The sequence below is a fragment of the Lissotriton helveticus genome, chromosome 9 (assembly GCF_964261635.1).
Source record: "Lissotriton helveticus chromosome 9, aLisHel1.1, whole genome shotgun sequence".
Lineage (NCBI taxonomy): Eukaryota > Metazoa > Chordata > Amphibia > Caudata > Salamandridae > Lissotriton > Lissotriton helveticus.
The window spans coordinates 1,288,829,712-1,288,850,400 of record NC_136070.1 but is presented as its reverse complement, the minus strand read 5'-3'; the positions used below and the strand labels follow the sequence as shown (position 1 = coordinate 1,288,850,400).

Genomic DNA, 20,689 nt, shown 5'->3' with positions numbered 1-20,689 from the left:
ATCAACTGCTTCTGCGAAGGTACTGAAATCCGCACCGTACGGGTGCGCCAGTCTGGCACATGCATAATCTTTTCCTGCATGCATATTTATATATTTGTATGTATCAATGTGTTTGTGGACGAATGTGGGTGCTTTCAAGTGCATGCCTGGACAGGTACGTGGGTTTTCTTGGACTGTGTGTCTGTGTGTCTGTGTCTGTGTCTGTGTCTGTGTCTGTCTGTGTGTGTGTGTGTGTGTGTGTGTGTGTGTGTGTGTGTTGCTCAAAATAGTGATTGATTTTGAGTGAATACACAGTACCTAAACAATCGCTTTTGCCTTGGAGCAAGTTGTCTTCTAGAGCCAGGAGTCCATCGCTCGTTTCTAGCCACTGTGAAACCTACCGCTCTCCTTTCACTGTTTGAGATATGCATTTTTAGGGGAAATGCCCGGCTCTATGGAGCTGTTCCTCTTGTCACCTGAAGAAGCCTAAACCATTCTCACGAGGGGTCCCGGGATGCATGATCTCGACAGCAGGTGATCATTTCCTTATCATCCTCCGCCCAGGATCAAAGGGACCCTTGACATTTAAAAGGTGCAGAGCCCACCTGCGTGACCGAGCTTGACAATTCAATATTGACCTTTGACAAGTACATAGTTTAAAGATTTGACTGAAGAAGACCTCTTGTTAGTGCAGGAGAGAACACCACGTGTATCCAGGTGTGGGTCTGCATCACTGCTCTCTCTCCAGACGGGCTGAAGGTGTCGGACCTGCAGATCCGATGTTATCAGAATCTTACCTGCCTCTCCGACGATCTGCGGCAGTGGAGGAGGCTGTAACGATCTGATCCACTGTGCACAGCTAAGGCCCAGCCGACGTGGCTGACATACATGAAGGACATTGCAATAGACAAGGACCCCCCCCCCCCCCCCCCCCCCCCCAAAAAAGACCATGTTGCCCCATTCCAGCACCATTGAGAAGAGACACCAAGCACGATGGGATCTGGGTCCAGGAGAAGTTGATCCCTTCACTCGTTAAGAAGAATGAGCGCAACCCTCTCTGCCCAAAGGTGCTTGTACCTACCCTATAGCAGTCCCTAAAAAGGCCTACATCACCTCCCTCACCCCACCTTGAGGATCCCATTGTCAGAAGGCCACGATTCCAGAACCGTGTGATTTGACTTCTTAGCAATAGCAGTTCCAGGGATTGCATTTCAAACCCAAGTTCACGACCTTCATTCTAAGCTAGTGCTCCACGGTCAGCGGCCTGCCCGGTGTGGGGGCTTCGGGACCGGAGGGTATCCCACAGCTGCAAAATCTTTACTGTGACTGATGGCTTCTGTGATGCAGACCTCCTCCCTCTGACCCCTAGGGTGACCTGGAACACTAGCTTGTATTGTCTCCCTGCCCCCGTCCCAGTAATCCTGTGCCTACTGGACTTAGACTCCATGGACAATGGCTCACTCCCCCCTTGAACACCACCAGAGATCCCCTAAAACCAAGTGTTTTATATACCAAGAAGCTTCTTGCACAGGTCCACTTGAGACATGTTTCTATAGGCTACATATACATTTGGGGAGGATTGAGACAGTTTTCTTCTTACAAGATTTACGCAGGGACACTAAAAGCAGCTGTGTGATATTCAGGCTGTGGTAAATAAATAATTAAATACCGGTACTATTTTTGAATACATTAATAATAACAGATAGCTCAATAAATAAGAGGCAGGATCCGAGGAATCTGAGTCGAACGGGCTTTATTCAGGCAAAAGGGAAGGGACAGAATCGGGACAGCCTGAAATAAAATAGAGAGGCAGCTGCAACGTTTCATCAACAGTACAAGATATATATAGTAGAATATCACAATTACATTACATACAGTAGGCGTAACTAGTGACAAGCGTAAGATAAGAAGACATGGGCGTGAAAAGAAGGCGTGCACAGGGCGTGCACGTAGACATGTGATGAGAACGTCACAGAAGTGTCATGAATGGGCGGAAACATGGAGGGGGCTACCTGAGCAGCTGGGACCTTTAACCTAGTGGTGCGCGCAAACGGGCAATGACGTGTTACCGGGGAGAGCTGGGGGCTATGACTTCTGCACTAGAAGAGGAGACTAAAGTCTGCGGTGTCAGGACGACATGTACCTATAGCATATCTGGTATCTGGTGTTTGGAGTACATGTTGATAGAATCTAAAAGTTATCAGGGCAAAGGCTACTTGACACTAAGGCTGGTGCATGCATATATTCTACATGTATTGCGTGTGCTATGAATCTTCTATGAATATTAATACAGTATTTCTCTTACATGCAGACAGAGAGACTAGACTATAGCAGGGGATGTTTATGCGGTTCGCTAACTCAGGAATGTGAAGAAGGAGAGCTGAACTGATAACTAGAGGCATAACATACTCTTGGCAGACAGGCAGGCAGAGCCAGGCCGGGCACCGCGCTGTACGGCAGGAAGTAAGTGAAGGGTCAGGGATGCAGGTGGGGGCTGCGTCGCTCCTCAGTGTGGGTTCAGGAGACTGGAGCTTGAATCTGGTGTCCGGGCCTTTTGAGGCCTAGAAACGGGGACAATGCGGGGAATTAACGTGCACACTGTAAAACGTGGCAACATAGGCCTAATACTCGTTGCTTTCACGAGAACTGGATACTGGCATACTAGAGTTGGACACAACTATAATTGCGTCTTTAATCGATCATAGGGGGATATATGCATATCGATCATGCACATATAACATAGGATGGGGAACACGTAGGCACATATGACAAGGCAAAATTCAATTTTCCTCATTCCCTCCTTGTGCCCTACGTTTCCATCAGGAAACATCAATATTCATGATACCATCTATCTGTTCATATAGCATCATTTGCTCGTCTCGAATTGTCTTGGAACGGGACTTAGGACTAGGAATACAAGAGGTAGCACACAAGCCGCAAATCGCAGGGCCACATTGTAAACAGAGACAGCAACTAAATATGATCATTACTGCTATACCTAGGAATGACAATACTTTCCATCCCCAGGCAGATATAATACTCCAGAGCCAACCGGACCATGTCCAGGTGCCTGGATTCTGGTGTAACTGATGGGCAATTTTATGAAGTCTGGTTATAGCTGAATAAACAGACGGTGCGTTATTAGGAATGAAAATGCAGCAACTAGATCCGATGACTCTACAAGCTCCTCCTCTATCGGCCAGTATGACGTCAAGAACGAGACGATTTTGGAGCACGACAAATCTCATAGCAGATTGCTCTTCAGTTAAGTTACCTAGAGCGGAAGTAGTCTCATTCACTACTGCTTCAAGGGTTCTGGTTAGCCTACGTATTAACTTACTATTCTGGACAGGGCCTATGAAGAAAAAGAAACCTTTATTGAAGTCTTGATACTGTTCTAAGGCAGTTTCAGTTTGATCGACAATTGGGGACTCGATCTCCCTTCTATGTCTAACGTGTACTAGATGTGTGTTTCTGTGATAATCGGATGGGGCTAGAAAAACTGGTGGCAGTAGGAAGGCAATGTAACAGGTTCCATCCCAATCGAGGGGCAGACGAACATATGCGGTCTGACCACAAACAAAATAAGAATGACGTGAGGCTTTGAAAATAGATTTCCCACTGTCACTATACTCGACTACAGTAGTACAATCACTATGTCCTACATGTGCGGAACCATTCTTTCTGACACATAATTCGCCTTTGACTGGTAGAACTGAAATAGCAGGCAAATCTGGAGTAGTCTTGGACTGAACATTCAAAACCATGAAATTCGAGGAATAATTACCTAGATCATATACTTCATTTTCTAGATCTAATCCTGTTCTATGGGAAAGTCCTTCCTTGTCTGGGAAACATGTTCTATTCAGAAGGGACATATAATTTGAGGATGACGTTAACGTGGACCATGCTCCACACGAACCATTGTGCGAAAATGGATAGGGAAAGAGTGGCAGAACTCCCTTCGGTGTCTGGAAAGGGGGGAGTCGACCACACACCCAACAATTAGTGGCATTGCTGGTCTGGTGTGAATAGTGTAACATTCGGATAAAAGTATTATTACGCATAGCAAGACGATAGGATAACTCGTGAGGAGGCAGGTCACTAAATGTGTGCTCTACTGTAACATTAGAAAACATATGTACATGTGTAATAGGAAAACATAAATGTAAAGCATAACTTATGCAGGTAACCATAAGACTCAGAAATATCAGAAAAAACAGAGTAACGATACATCTACTTCGAAGATTCTTTTGATAACGTATTCTCTTAGAGTTTTGACTAACTCTCTCACTGTGTGGGTCTATCTCATACATGTCAGGAACCTGTCTAACCGTTTCACCCGAGAGGGACTTAGACAATTAAACTGGCTGACTTACTAGACCGGAGCTTATCTTTATACTCCTGCTGCGGAGTTTTCTCTAACAGGGGAAGTTTAGATTCAGTGTCTGGGCAGTCCTTGAGAACGGGGCAGTCTTTGAGGAAAGTCTTTGGTTTCAGTCCATGAAATCTTTTGACATGACTGGAATGCAGCCACCCCTTCTTTCCTTCAATCTTCACGGCAGTCCTGGTTGTAAGTAGTACAAGTCGGGGCTCCTTCCAGCGGGGCTCCAGCGGACTTGAACGATCAAAATTCCTCACAAGTACTAGGTCGCCTGGTATGACCTTATGCGGTTTCACTTCGGTGTTGTCTGGAAAAGCAGCGGCAACCTGTGAACGACAAGATTGTAGTGCAGACATCAAGGAGGCTAGGTAATCTGTCAGCATATTACTGTCAACATCTGTAATTGTACGTGGTCTAGGTGTACCCCACATATTTGGGGGACGACCGAACACTACCTCATACGGAGATAGACCTGAACGGGAATGAGCGACCATTCTCATATAGAAAAGGGCGACTGGCAGTGCTACCATCCAATCTACACCTTTCTCTGCACATACTTTGGCAATTCGGATTTTCAGTGTCTGATTATGTCTCTCTACGAGACCGGCTGCTTCAGGATGTCGTACACAATGGAACTTCCACTGGTACCCTAACAGAAGGGATACTTGTTTCATGAGCTCGGATGAGAATGGCTGGCCGTTGTCTGAATACACGACCCTAGGCAATCCATAGCGGGGAAAATACTCACGAACCAACTGCCTGGCAGTGGTCGCAGCTGTGTAATCTGGAACTGGATATGCTTCTGTCCACCTGGACAAAGCGCATACAACTACGAGGACATACTTGAAACCTCGACATCGCTCCATCTGAATATAGTCCATCTGGAGGACTTCAAAAGGGTGGTCAGGAGGATGGAATCCACCTTGTTCCACCGGAACACCTTTACCTGGATTGAACTGACAACAGATCATGCAGGTACGCACTTTCTGCTTGGCTGCTGCTTGTAAATGCTTGTTGAACCAGAGGTTCTGGATGCTGTCTAACATGGCTTTTTCTCCTAAGTGTGCTGGACTATGTGCGGTGTTAATAATGACTTTAACCATAGAGTCGGGGAGGAACCATGTGGCTTTTCCCTTAGTCAACCATCCTTGATCTGTCTGGACCCCTCCTTGTTCAGACCATTTCTTGATTTCATCGGGAGTAGCATGTAACTGTATATCTATTACATCTTGGGTAGGGTCCTTAACTGTCATACAAGTAGTCTGATCTGGAATGTCTGTCTGTGTCGGGTTAACTGGAATGTCTGGAGTCTGAGCTGTGAGCTTGGCTGTTCGATCTGCTAGATCGTTACCCTGGGAAATGATGTCAGTGACTTTCGTATGTGCCTTGCACTTCATGATAGCGATAGCTGTCGGTAAATGTATTGCATTTAACAAAGCTTGAATGAGGGGGCCATGCTGAATCTTGGTTCCATGAGAAGTCATAAAACCTCTTTCTTGCCAGAGCACTCCAAAGTCGTGTACGACTCCGAATGCATAACAGGAATCTGTGTATATGTTTACTTTCAGGTTCTTGGCACGTATGCAGGCTTGGGTCAGAGCGACAAGCTCTGCTGCTTGAGCAGACAGGGTATCAATACGATGTGTTTCTATAACTTCAGTGTCGGTAGTCACTGCATACGCGGCTACTAGTTCTCCTGCACTTGTTCTCATACATGAACCATCCACATAAAGTGTCAGGTCGGGATCAGGTAATGCACTATCTGTCAAGTCTTGTCTTGGCTTTGTCATGGTGCTAACAACTTCCACACAGTCATGTGTGGCAGGATTTGAAGTAACTGACGGTAACAGTGTAGCTGGATTTAAAATGTTGCAGCGTCTGATTTCTATGTGTGGCTGGAACAGTGTCAGTTCATACCCTGTTAAACGTGCAATTGTCAAGTGCTGAGTCTGTGTTCGGTTTAAAAGAACTTCCACGGAGTGTGGAACTTGTACTGTCAGGGAGTGTCCTAACACTATGGAATCACTTTGTCTGATAGCTAGAGCTGTGGCTGCAACTGACTTGAGGCACGCAGGCAGAGCCTGGGCCACTGGATCTAATGTGCTAGAAAAATAAGCACATGGCTTGTATTGTCCTGCTTGATCTTGTGTGAGAACAGACAATGCAGTACCATCACGTTCAGTGACAAAAAGTGTAAAAGGCTTACTGTAGTTTGGTGTTGCTAGAACAGGTGCTTGACATAAAGCTTTCTTTAATTCATTGAAAACAAGTGTATGTTCTTGGGTCCAAGGGAGGACAGTCGATACGGCTGCCTCCTGTGTCGTTAACTGTATCAGTGGCTTGGCTAGAAATGCATACTGAGGAATCCATTGTCTGCAGTAAGAAGTGAGGCCGATAAAAGCTCGTACCTCCTTCTGTGTCTTGGGCTGTGGAAGATGTGCTATTAACTGGATACGGTCTGGTGTCAACTGCCTACCCCTCTTGGACAGTAAGTGTCCAAGGTAGACCACTTGCTGGACACAGAATTGCAATTTGGAAGGGGACACCTTGTGCCCCATCTCGGCCAGGAAATACAAGACTGTAAGTGACGCACGTTCGCAGTCACGTTCAGAACGGGCTGTGATCAATAGATAATCGACATACTGGAGCAGAGCAGTGTCAGTTGGCATGTGAATATTGTCTAGTTGTCTTTTCAGTGCCTGACTGTAAATACTAGGACTTTCTGTGAAACCTTGAGGAGCTCGTGTGAATTTATAGCTTCTTCCATTTAAACAGAATCCGAAAAGGAACTGGCTGTCTGGATGAATGGGGACACTAAAGAATGCGTTCTTGAGATCGATAACAGTGAAGAACGTAGCTTCGGAATCAATGGCTGTCAATAGGGAAGAAATATCTGGAACCACTGGGTACTGGGGTATGATACATTTATTAAGTTCTCGAAGGTCAATCACTAATCGATAAACTGGAGGTGCATTTGGATCAGTACGTTTTAGAATCGGAATGATAGGAGAATTACATACATTGGAGTCAGTTTCTACAACTACTCCTTGAACAATAAGCTCGTCAATAATTTTGGATAAGGCTGCTACAGCCTCAGGTGGCAATTTGTACTGTCGGATTCGTGGTAATACAACACCTTTCTTCAGAGTGACATGATGGGGTGTGATGTGCATACAACCTACATCAGTTGGACCTTGCGCCCATAAATGCTGTGGTACATTCAATAATCTTGGGTCAAAATCACGTAATACATAATGACCTTTAAAATCTCTCAAGAACAGTCGTACCCCTTCTGGGGAACAACATATTACTGCTCCTAATTCTTTGAGAGTTTTAATGCCTAATACATTTTCTGGACATGATTTCGTGAGTAACAAATCTGTAGTTCGGGACAATGGACCAACTTCTAGAGTAACTGGTTTCGATATTTCATTAACAATAGGCTTTCCTGAAAATCCAAGGGAAACATTTCTAGAGCCTGAGAGTGGAGCCCCTGGAACCTCGTCATGACTGATGGTAGTCCTACTTGCCCCTGTATCAATCAGAAACTTTCTGTCTTTCCCTAATACTTGACTATGTACATAGGGATCCTCTTGATCTACAGGAATCTCGATGAGAGGCAAGCCTACCTCCCTCTCTAGGCTGTTTCATGAATATGGCTGATAATCTGGATACTCTGTCTGTGCGTACTGGTACATCTGCTGTGTAACGTGTTGTGTTGCAGCTATAGGCTGCGGTACTGTAACTGTCTGTGGTGCATTTTGCGGTGGCTGGGAATTCTGTGAAACTTGTTCTTGTCTAAGCGGACGTGGTCTCTCTTTCGTTTTACCAGTAGCTATATTGTGTTTCAGAACTGCACATTCGTTTATATAATGACCTGGCTGTTTACCGTAATTGCATGTCCCTTTAACGGGAGCTGCAGGATGACTGGCTTGATTCGGACCCCTCTTCTGACTATCTTGTGGAACAGACTGTGCAACTAGTACTTTCATTTTCGTGTCTTTCATACGTCTCCTTTCGTGTTCCTGCTCTTCCCTAATTATGTTCTGGTGATACTGTAACATCTGGAGCATCTGTGACGGGGTATTAGCTTGCCAGGTACTTTCGACTTTCAGTACTCGATTTTTAACTTGTGGACTTGAATTCTCGACTAGTTTGGTAACAAAAAGATGGGGATACGATTCACTACTTGTTTTCAGACCACTATTAATAATGAAACATTTCTCAAATCTGGAATAAAAATCACTAGTGTCTTCGTCTTGTTTCTGTTTACAGGCTGAGATGGCATCCCAATCTTCCTTTTTTGTGGCTAGTAATCTTGGCAAAACTTGTATTAATAACTCGGGCAATGCTTTAGCTTTATACCCCAGACCGGTACCTGGTACTCGTGTATTATCTTCAGTTTCTAATGCTGTCCAATCTATCCTTTTCTCTCCCACCTCCCATTCTTTTTCTTTGAGTTTTTCATATATGCCCGCAGGCAACAGGACCTTTAACATTTTAATGATGTCAGGATACGTGTATTCTCCCATACGGAGCATGTCCTTTAATTCACGGTGGAACCCTGCTGGATCTTTATCGTGACAGGGTATTAACTTTTTCATTTCCAAGAGTTCTATTTTCGTGATAGGGGTGTAGACAAATACTCGTTCTAGGCCACCCCCCTCTACCTTAACTGGATGTACTTCTCGTAACGGATTCTGTCTATCTATGTAGAATGATTTTCTTTCTGGGGGTGAGACGGGAACAAAATGTGGATTCAGAAACGTTCTGTATTTGTGGCGCTGTTCCAATATGACACTAATTAAATCGGTACCTAGTCCTTTCCATTTGTTTAGGAGTAACTCGTTTAATACATCATGTAGAGGACCTGGATCGGAATGCTGATCCTCATACAGTGTAATGAGGTGCTGGATCATATACGTACCCACCAGACGTTGCTCGGCTGGGGGCAGTTTCAGAAACATTTGGGCCACTATTTCATCTGGAAACGTGGTAGAATCACTAGTCCATCGGACTGCTGATCGGGCTAGTTCTTGTTCATGCATTGTACTAAGCTCGCTATAACCTATTCGTGATTTCAGAATTTGATCGGTAACCTGGAATACTTGCTCAAGAGAACACTGTTCTGGTGCTGGAGGAGGAAAAGCTTTCTTGTAATCTAGGCGTGAATGTCGGTCAAAGTCTAGTTCTACCTACATACGCTATTCTGGAAGGATTCTCGCTGTCTACCTCTTCATTAGAAGAGTCATACTCTTTCTCGGTTTCTCTTTTTGCTTTCTCTTTCTGGTGTATACTTATAATTTCCTTACGAATTTTCTTGTACATACTGTCTACACTACCTTGTGTCTTGTGTTTTCCCTCGGCTATATTGTCACTCCACTTAGTCAGACCTTTCATCTCTTCTTTATCTTTATCAGGATAATCTTGTTCTCTTATTAAACAGTTAATCAAGAACTGTAAAATCATATGTTGAGTCTCGGTTTTTCTGTATGCCATAGCTTCATGAATACTTCCTGGATTCTCTCCTGTACGGATAAAACGATATATTCTGTCTAGATGTTCCCTCATATCGGGCAGGGTGGCCAGAAAGGTGGCAACCCGTCTTAAACGTAATGAATATATTACCATATGATCTTCGCCTGGAACTGGATCATATATACAGTCAGTAAGAAGTCGCTTGAGATCTGCGTGTGTAGCCAGTTTTGGCGTACGCTGTAACGCTGCGTCGTGCGGCGTCAGTCGTCTTGCTTGAGGCGGGGTGTTAGGAGCACTTCCCCCCACTGCTCCTGAACCAGAATCGTCGGTTAATACTGGACGTGCTGGTAAAGTGACTGGCAAAGCGGGTACATTTACTGTGGGCTGGTCCGAGGGTGCTGGCACATTAACTTGGCCCCCGGGACCAGTGGCTGGAGGAACAGGAATTACATTATTAACAGGAGGCTGTGGGTGAGCAGGCGGAATAGGATTTGCATATTCTGGGACTGTGTCGTCCAAGTAGGACGAGAGAAAAATTTCAGCTGCGGTCGGTTTATGACGTAGCTTAATCGGGACCAATGGTGGCGGTAGATTACAGGGTGCTTCCGGGGTTGCCTTCGGCAAGCCCTCGGCAAGAAGAGGATACATACCTTTAATAAGGGCATTTCTCTGTCTGTCTGACTGTTCTGCTCTAACTCGTTCACCTTCTTCTATTAATTCCCTTTATTGGGCTTTCTCTGAGGATTCCCTACTTAATTCTGTTTTTCTGAATTCTTTTTCGGTTCTTTTATGAGATTCTTTGCGCCATAACTCGATGGCATCTTTCTGGGACTGTCTAACTTTCTTTTTCCATAACGCTTCTTCTACTCGCATGATGCACTCGGCATCCCATGTACCTGATACAGGCCATCTATATTTCTCTTCAAGATCTTTAGTATAATCCGCCCATAAGTCTAGATATAATATGGCATCTAAGCCATGCTTGTGATACATGAAATGTCCAGGACTGTCCCTAGGAGGAACAGGAACTGCTTCTTCGAGTAACCCTTTTATGGTTTTTATCTGACGTAATTTCGAGAACAGAGGCATTTCGGAATTTTACTTGCGAACACAATACACAATAATCACAGTAATGAAATGGCAAAACAAATCACTCATACCACGACATAGAAATACAGTAATAACAGTTCGAACAGAATGCCACCTGATACACTGAAAACATACCACATGAATTTCTCGAGAACGGACTTACTAGAATTACTGGATGCACTGCCAAAACAGTACAGAACATACCGGTCTCATAAAGAGACACGTCATACCGTATCCACCTAGGTGAATACTTCGGACTGGATCTGTGTACCCAAACCCATCGGACCAGGAACAAACTAATGATCCTGTCTAGATACTTCCCCCCGCAACGGTACTCACCGGGAAGCAGAAACTGGAAGGCCTCGGACTGGACTGGACTGCTATGACGTCGGACTACGAACTTCGGACTTCAGAAACAGGTGGGCCTCCGGATACCTCGGACCTCGCACTCTCGGCTTGGGCTCTGGTCGGGACGAACCGCATTCCACACCGCCTCGTCTGGATGCCGGACCGCAGGTTCCGTCTCCTCCGTGGGCCTGAGGGAGACTTGAAGCAGAAATATCTGCACGTGCACGGTATAGTTCCGTCACGGCTGCAGAGGGTCAGGGGACCTGCGTTACATCGCCGGCGCGTGGGGAAAGGGCACGTCCCTATTCGGGCGCCATTTATGTGGTAAATAAATAATTAAATACCGGTACTGTTTTTGAATACATTAATAATAACAGATAGCTCAATAAATAAGAGGCAGGATCCGAGGAATCTGAGTCGAACGGGCTTTATTCAGGCAAAAGGGAAGGGACAGAATCGGGACAGCCTGAAATAAAATAGAGAGGCAGCTGCAACGTTTCATCAACAGTACAAGATATATATAGTAGAATATCACAATTACATTACATACAGTAGGCGTAACTAGTGACAAGCGTAAGATAAGAAGACATGGGCGTGAAAAGAAGGCGTGCACAGGGCGTGCACGTAGACATGTGATGAGAACGTCACAGAAGTGTCATGAATGGGCGGAAACATGGAGGGGGCTACCTGAGCAGCTGGGACCTTTAACCTAGTGGTGCGCGCAAACGGGCAATGACGTGTTACCGGGGAGAGCTGGGGGCTATGACTTCTGCACTAGAAGAGGAGACTAAAGTCTGCGGTGTCAGGACGACATGTACCTATAGCATATCTGGTATCTGGTGTTTGGAGTACATGTTGATAGAATCTAAAAGTTATCAGGGCAAAGGCTACTTGACACTAAGGCTGGTGCATGCATATATTCTACATGTATTGCGTGTGCTATGAATCTTCTATGAATATTAATACAGTATTTCTCTTACATGCAGACAGAGAGACTAGACTATAGCAGGGGATGTTTATGCGGTTCGCTAACTCAGGAATGTGAAGAAGGAGAGCTGAACTGATAACTAGAGGCATAACATACTCTTGGCAGACAGGCAGGCAGAGCCAGGCCGGGCACCGCGCTGTACGGCAGGAAGTAAGTGAAGGGTCAGGGATGCAGGTGGGGGCTGCGTCGCTCCTCGGAGTGGGTTCAGGAGACTGGAGCTTGAATCTGGTGTCCGGGCCTTTTGAGGCCTAGAAACGGGGACAATGCGGGGAATTAACGTGCACACTGTAAAACGTGGCAACATAGGCCTAATACTCGTTGCTTTCACGAGAACTGGATACTGGCATACTAGAGTTGGACACAACTATAATTGCGTCTTTAATCGATCATAGGGGGATATATGCATATCGATCATGCACATATAACATAGGATGGGGAACACGTAGGCACATATGACAAGGCAAAATTCAATTTTCCTCAAGGCGATCAGAAGGTCTCGCACACCTTCCCTATACGGAGTGGGGTCCGCCAGGGTTCTATCGTGGCCCCTTCTTTATTTCACATCTATATCAATAACTTGGAGAAGACCTTACTGGAGGCCCAGGTTGTCTTTCCTCAGGTGGGACCGCGAGGCCTCCCAGTCTTGCTGTACGCAGACAAAACTGTTATAATGGCCAGGACCGAACGGGGCCTGCAAACCCTTTTAGACTCATTTGATCATTTCATGGGGAAACAGGACTTGAATGTTAGCAACTCTAAGTCCTACATCATGCAAGTGGGGGCCCGTAGTAGCAGACCTTACACCTTTAAGGTAGGGGCGTCACCGATCCCAAAATCAAGTCTTTTCTCCTACCTGGGGGCTTTGATAGATGCTAAATTGAAATGGGGGCCCCAGCTCATTCGTAAGAAAAATTACCTGGCACAGGACTCTGCATCCATATTTAACTTCGCATCTAGATTAGGGAAAAGACCAGTAGGGGCCTATTGGGCAAGTGGATTTTTAAGGCACTTTTTTAGCAGCAAAATCTGGGGGTATATCCAATCAGATGATCTCCAAACTGGAAAACAAGTTCATGAGACAACTTTTATCTGTCCCCGAGGGTACTCACTCCTTCACTGTACACGAGGAGTTTGGCATGACTTATATCTCCGATTTATTAGCATTTTGCTAATAAAGTGATCTTAAAAGACTTTTTGGCCTAAGCCCATGTCTCCTATGTACAGTGGTACAAAAGGGGGTGGTGATGGAAGGAGCATCTGAATCAATCAAACACTCACACCCAGTCAAAAGATCTGGGTTTAATCCATCACCGTTCTTTAGCCCACTCTGCCACCCCAGTTCAGACATGGCTATATGCAAATCAGTCTGACCCTGTGCCTCATGGGAACAGTCCAGCCCGAACTGCCAAGCCATGTCTTCCCTGGACCGGAAACAAGCTTCCGAGGACCGGTTTCTGGCATTCCAGCCGTCTTCAGCCCGGCTTGCTTGAATCCAGTGGCAAAGTGTACCGCTTTTGGCCGCCATAAGTGTGGCAGGGTATGCTCAGACATGAGTCCCTTGCTCACTTTGCCACTGGATTCAAGCAAGCCGGGCTGAAGACGGCTGTAATGCCAGAAACCGGTCCTAGGAAGCTTGTTTCCGGTCCAAGGAAGGCATGGCTTGGCAGTTCGGGCTGGACTGTTCCCATGAGGCACAGGGTCAGACTGATTTGCATATAGCCATGTGTGAACTGGGGTGGCAGAGAGGGCTAAAGAACGGTGATGGGTCTAACCCAGATCTTTTGACTGGGTGTGAGTGTTTGATTGGTTCAGATGCTCCGTCCAACACCACCCCCTTTTGTACCGCTTTTGGCCGCCATAAGTGTGGCAGGGTATGCTCAGACGTGAGTCCCTTGCTCACTTTGCCACTGGATTCAAGCAAGCCGGGCTGAAGATGGCTGTAATGCCAGAAACCGGTCCTCGGAAGCTTGTTTCCGGTCCAGGGAAGACATGGCTTGGCAGTTCGGGCTGGACTGTTCCCATGAGGCACAGGGTCAGACTGATTTGCATATAGCCATGTCTGAACTGGGGTGGCAGAGTGGGCTAAAGAACGGTGATGGGTCTAACCCAGATCTTTTGACTGGGTGTGAGTGTTTGATTGGTTCAGATGCTCCGTCCATCACCACCCCCTTTTGTACCGCTTTTGGCCGCCAAGTGTGGCAGGGTATGCTCAGACGTGAGTCCCTTGCTCACTTTGCCACTGGATTCAAGCAAGCCGGGCTGAAGACGGCTGTAATGCCAGAAACCGGTCCTAGGAAGCTTGTTTCCGGTCCAAGGAAGGCATGGCTTGGCAGTTCGGGCTGGACTGTTCCCATGAGGCACAGGGTCAGACTGATTTGCATATAGCCATGTCTGAACTGGGGTGGCAGAGTGGGCTAAAGAACGGTGATGGGTCTAACCCAGATCTTTTGACTGGGTGTGAGTGTTTGATTGGTTCAGATGCTCCGTCCATCACCACCCCCTTTTGTACCGCTTTTGGCCGCCATAAGTGTGGCAGGGTATGCTCAGACGTGAGTCCCTTGCTCACTTTGCCACTGGATTCAGGCAAGCCGGGCTGAAGACGGCTGTAGTGCCAGAAACCGGTCCCCGGAAGCTTGTTTCCGGTCCAGGGAAGGCATGGCTTGGCAGTTCGGGCTGGACTGTTCCCATGAGGCACAGGGTCAGACTGATTTGCATATAGCCATGTCTGAACTGGGGTGGCAGAGTGGGCTAAAGAACGGTGATGGGTCTAACCCAGATCTTTTGACTGGGTGTGAGTGTTTGATTGGTTCAGATGCTCCGTCCATCACCACCCCCTTTTGTACCGCTCCTATGTACAGTGGCTTAAATACATTGAAGGAAGTCCAATGAGTACTGGGAGAGGAGACCTTCTTACTAACTCCGACCGGGTCAACAAGACGGATTTAAACACCCTCAAGGGGGCCTTCTTTGAGCAGCAGATGGTGGCCAGGGGAGGGAAGGAGCTTTTGAAGCCCAGTGCTCGTCGTTTTATCATGTTAAGAACCACCCACCTGGAGGAGCCGTATCTACTGGCTTCATAAATTCATCGGACAGATCTTTACTGCTAGGTCCAGGGTTCACCTTTTTTATCTTCTTTTATCCCATCGGAGGGGGCTACGCAAGAGTCAAATACTCGCGTCCTGTGGTTGCGACGGAAAATCCCCACAGGATATGGTACATTTTATGATGTTTTGCAGTTTTTACAATACCCTCAGGAAGTCTTTTTTTATTCCGGTTTGAAAAAAATAAATGCAAGTGCGACCCGCTTTTATCTTTGGTCAAATGCTCACGGGTCGCACTGTTTTTACATACTTAACTTTTAAAAATCTGCTATTAGACTCGGGTCCAGCTGTGAATAACTAGGTTGTGTTACGCTTACCCTTCCCGGCACTATGCACTTTGTACTGTTTGGTTTTTATGTCCGATCCCTTCGAACTCCTAGTGTGGTGATGTTTTGTGCTCTGGATCAAATCTTTGTGAATGTGGTATTGTTTGTCACCCATTTGTGGCTTCGCATTTGTGTGTTCGGTTATCTATGTCCTTGTATTTTGGTTTGGTACTGAAACGACAAATTTTTTATTGTATTTCTTTTGTGCTTTTATGGTTTTAAGATATAAAGCCGAATAAAGATGGTATACTGATACGTATACATTTCACAGGTACTTCAATTCAGTTTTTGTCTAAATAACATTTCAGTCTAACAGCCTAAATTAGCATGAAGGAAGTTGCAGGATGAATGTGGGTCTACGCTGAGAGGGTTTTGATATCTGCGGTATTATTTCAGACTATGGAGTGGCTCTTCAGAGGCCCTTGGTGGATTTGTCCTTGTTCGAGCCATGGTTTCCCAGGAGCCATATTGATTTACAGGGTTACCCTGCTTCTAAACTGCTGCAGCGTGCATGTTGAAAATAGAGAAAGTATACGAGTTCAGGAGGTCTGACTGCCACTTATCTACCTTTGAAAAGCCTTCAGCATCACAGTAGTCGTATACATATATTGCCTGCTCTATGAACGGATTTGTCTTTAGGCTTCAGTAACTAGTTTTGTCATTTCTCAATTCAGTGGTTCTTTCTTTAGTGTGAAAGGGTGACGACTGAGTCGAATGCAGACATGCAGCCTTCGTTATTCGCAGTCCAGACTGTTGCAGTTGTATGTTTGGATGACCTTATTATTTTCGTGAAACAATAACCTATTAAAATATTTTTTCCTCAGCAACTCCAACTCGGACCCCGATTCCAACTCCAGCCCTCACGCCGACCCCTCCTGCAGTGTCCACGTCCACTCCTTCTTCCAGATATGACGACGTGGATTCCGAAGCGGAAAGCAACTGCTCTTTTATGGACCCGTCGAACCCCCTGTATCAGCTCTATGACACCGTTCGAAGTTGTCGGAACAACCAAGGGCAGTTAATAGCAAAGCCCTTTTACCACTTGCCATCACGGAAGAAGTACCCCGACTATTACCAGCAAATCAAGGTCCCCATCTCGCTGCAGCAGATTAGGTGAGATTCATGAGTGAGACCCCTCGCAAACATCGACTCACAGATGAGGGTTGGGTACGGGTTCGACCAAAAGGAAATGTTATAATTATATGACTCTTTTGCAGCAGATTAGTTGAGGTTCAAGGGTAAGACCTGTGACAGATGAAGCTTCCTGAGCCTCATTGCAGCAGATGAACTGAGGCTTAAGAGTGAGGCCCTTAACGGGCGTCTTAATATCCTAATTACCCGGCGCTGTTTGAGGTGTCCGGAACGCCAGTGGTTGTATTTACCATTTTCACAGCCTAATAAAACCAGCCTTAGTTTTGATACCCGGTGCGGGGATGCTCCCTTTGCTCTGCTCTCCCTTTCCTCCATTCTTTCCTCCTCAGGTTCTGCCGCTTGCCTGCCTGTCGGCTCCCTTCCCTTTGTCCAGTTTAAGGTCCTGTTACATGAAGCTTTAAATTCCTGCCAGAGGCATAGGAGTGTGTAGTAATAAAGTGTTGCTTAGCCTAAATACATACAAACGTGCAGGCCAGTAATCCGTGGTGTGTGTGCAGAATTACTTCCACTGTAACGTAGAAATGACTGTCAAGCTCCCTGGCAACATTCATTTGAAAATAAAAAAACAAGTAGGTTTAAAGTGGTTTTTCAGCCATGCCTGCAAAGTGTTCGCGGAGGCAATGACCGTTCAATGACATGTTGAAGTAGTTTGTTTCTTTTGGTAAAAGCTCGACAGTCCAGTCCCTCCCTGTGCTGATGGTGGAACGAAGGACCAGCCCCCCCCTCCCCCAGTAAGAACACTTGTGAGCACAACAGGCCCATTTCTCTGATTTGCATAAAGTTCAAAACCCTTTCAACTGCTTTTCGGCTCCCGTTAGCGATATCAAGCAGTGCTTCGCTGCGTATATTGATGATCAGAGAGTAGACGTGTTTTAAGTTTGCCATCAGTTCAGTGCAAAAACAAACGTTCTGGGGCATTACAGATGTAGATTTGTTTTTAACACCACAACAATTCCTTTGTACAGTGATGTGATACGTTTTCAGGCAAACCTCACCTCCTACTTTCAGAAGAGACCTCTAGTTTCCCAAGTCCTGATTGTGGCTCCATGTTCATCACAAGGAAGGTGCCCAGCATTGTTAAAAATCTGTGCCGATACCCCCGCCATGGCTTGCGGCAACGGAAGGTCGTCACACAAACCCAGTATCTTTTGACCTGTAGCGTTTGCCGGCACATAAAGCATCCTGTATCCCATTCCAGGCTCGAGCCCTCATCCAAGTTACAGGATGGTCGGGGAACTTATGCAAGGGGCTGGATAAAAGTCTGTGGATTGTGCACAGGGAGAAATGTATTCAGAAATGTGTTTTAAAGACCCTCCGAGAGCACCGCCAGGTTCTCTTTGCTGTGACCCTCAATCGCGCCCCATGTGCTCCTAGTGATGGAGGGATCATGGATGGAACTGGGAAGGACCTTCAGTCTTCTTGTTTTCTTGCAGAACTAAGCTGAAGAGCCAGGAGTACGAGGGCCTGGACCACCTGGAGGCCGACCTGAACCTGATGTTTGAGAACGCCAAGCGTTACAACGTCCCCAACTCTGCCATCTACAAGCGAGTCTTCAAGCTGCAGCAGCTGATGCAGGTACGTTCTCTGACGCCACCTTTCCAACGCAAACCTGTTCATAAATGGGCTGATTAGAATGTTTATTGTTTCTGAGTCCGGGCATGCAAGGATAATCTGTCAGGCAAGGTCAGGACATTCATGCTTTTAAAATTCTGGTCTTAAACGCATTGCGGTACTACACCCCGTCTCCTCTCCCTCCAGTTGTATTTGGATGTTCCTACAGCAGGTGGAAAAGACCCAACCACATAACCCGTGGCACACTTTTAAAGGTGCGAGCATGTTCACGTGTGCTGTGCCTCGCATGTGCAGTAACTAATCACGGAGCAGCCTCCTCCCTCCCATACCTCTGTTTCTCCTCTTGCGTGAAGAAGCAGGGCCTGCCTTTGGTCTGCATGTGTGTCCGGGTATCACGTGTACAGAGCCACAACTTGGAAAGAATTTGGCGCAATTTTTTATTATTATTGTTATAAGGTTCTTTTTAAAGCATATCACACACCCGTGAATGTGACTCCAGTAAAGTTGTGCTTTGAATTATAAAGACCCATGTATATTGGATAAGGACTCCAGCCTGAAATGTTTACTACACTTTTCAGAATTTCAAAGTGTAATGCCTCGCTATGATTTTCTATTTTTAATAGCATTCGGCTGATTTTTCATGAGCTCAGTGCAACATATCAATCCCCCTCACTTTGTATCTCCATCCTTTAGCAAGCAGCTTGTCAAAGAACAACATATTTTGCGTGTCAATTAGTGTAGGACCATGATTGTAACACAAATGTTCAAGGCATGTGTGGCTGTAGATAGACATGCTGGGCATACTTCTGCCATCTAGTGTTAGGCTCGGATGTGTGCAAGTTGTTTCGTCGAAGTGTTTTGAGTTACAAGGTACAGTTACTCCTCCTCTTGCTGGTAACGCCCTTGGTCATCGAACTCCTTGTTAGATTTTCTTTCCGCGGTCTCTTTTGGATGTGTGCTCCTGTGCTCCGGTTCGACACTGTTGCGCCGCTCTTTTCGGTCTACACTTGTTCCTTCCCTCTATCTGTATTGTTATTGATCGCGTCGTCTTTTTCAATCAATCAATCAGGTGAATTTTAAGCGTGCTACTCTCCCGTGAGGGTCTCTGGAGGGTGGGGGGCAGCTCTGTTCGGTCGAAGAGCCAGGTCTTGAGTGTCTTCCTCAAGATGTTCAGGGAGGATACTCATCTGATGACGATCGGGAGCTCGTTCCAGATCTTGGCCGCGATGTAGGAGAAGGCCCTTCCACCGGTTCTGGCTTTGCGAATTCGAGGGCAAGATCGCCGGATCGGAGGTTTCTCTTGGGTATGTGGAAGGAGATTCTCTCGTTGAGGTATTGGGGTCCGGTTTTGTGGAAGCATTTGTAGGCGTGGGTGAGTGTCTTGAAAGTGACTCTCTACTCGACGGGGTAGCCAGTGGAGGTCACGCCGGTGCTGGGTGATGTGTTCGTGTTGGGGGATGCTGAGGACGAGTCTGGCTGCGGTGTTTTGTATGGTGTGAAGTTTGTGGAGCAGTGACCGGCATAGAAGGCGTTTCCGTAGTCCAGTCTGCTGGTTGAGTGTGTGGGTGACGGTTTTCCTGGATTCTGGGGGGGATCCATTTGAAGGTCTTTTGGAGGATGTGGAGCTTGTTGAAGCAGCTAGCGGCGACAGCGTTGACCTGTCTTGTCATGAAGAGGGAGGAGTGGAGTACGATGCAGAGGTTTCGGGCGTGGTCCGTGGGGGTGGGGAGGGGCAGCTGAGGGCCGTGGGCCACCAGGTGTTGTCCCACGCAGAGGGGGAGGGTCAGAGGACGAGGACCTCTGTCTTCTCCGAGTTGAGCTTCAGGGAGCTTCTGCTCATCCATGATGTGACATCCTTCATACCTTCCTGGAAGATGAGAGTTGGGGTCCTTGAAGGAGAGGATGAGCTGGGTGTCATCTGCGTAGGATACTATGCTGAGTTCGCGGTGTCTGACGATGGCGGCGAGGGGGGCCATGTAGATGTTGAAGAGACTGGGGCTGAGTGACGATCCTTGGTGTACTCCGCAGTTGATTTCCGTAGGTTTGGAGAGGAAGGGTGGCAATCTGATTCTATGGGTTCTACCGGTGAGAAAGGATCTGATCCAGTGGATGGCGGTTCCCTGTACGCCTGCATCATGGAGTCTGGCGGTGAGTTTGCGGTTGGAGACGGTGTAAAACGCTGCAGAGAGGTGAGCAGGATCAGGGCTGCGGTGTATTCTTGGTCGAGGAGGGTGCGGATGTCATCTGTGGCGGCGAGTAGAGCGGTCTTGGT

At 46.7% G+C, this 20,689-nt stretch overlaps 1 protein-coding gene across 9 annotated transcripts in view; it reads left to right on the top strand.

The window, feature by feature from the left end:
• The window catches only part of PBRM1 (polybromo 1), a 298,934-nt gene that overhangs the window by 64,527 nt on the left and 213,718 nt on the right, over positions 1–20,689 (top strand). For all 9 annotated transcript variants that reach the window (XM_078661902.1, XM_078661899.1, XM_078661897.1 and 6 more), the window contains exons 11-12: positions 16,518–16,806; positions 18,279–18,420. In XM_078661902.1, coding sequence (XP_078518028.1) covers positions 16,518–16,806; positions 18,279–18,420 — 431 coding nt within the window. The remainder of the gene's footprint in view (positions 1–16,517; positions 16,807–18,278; positions 18,421–20,689) is intronic.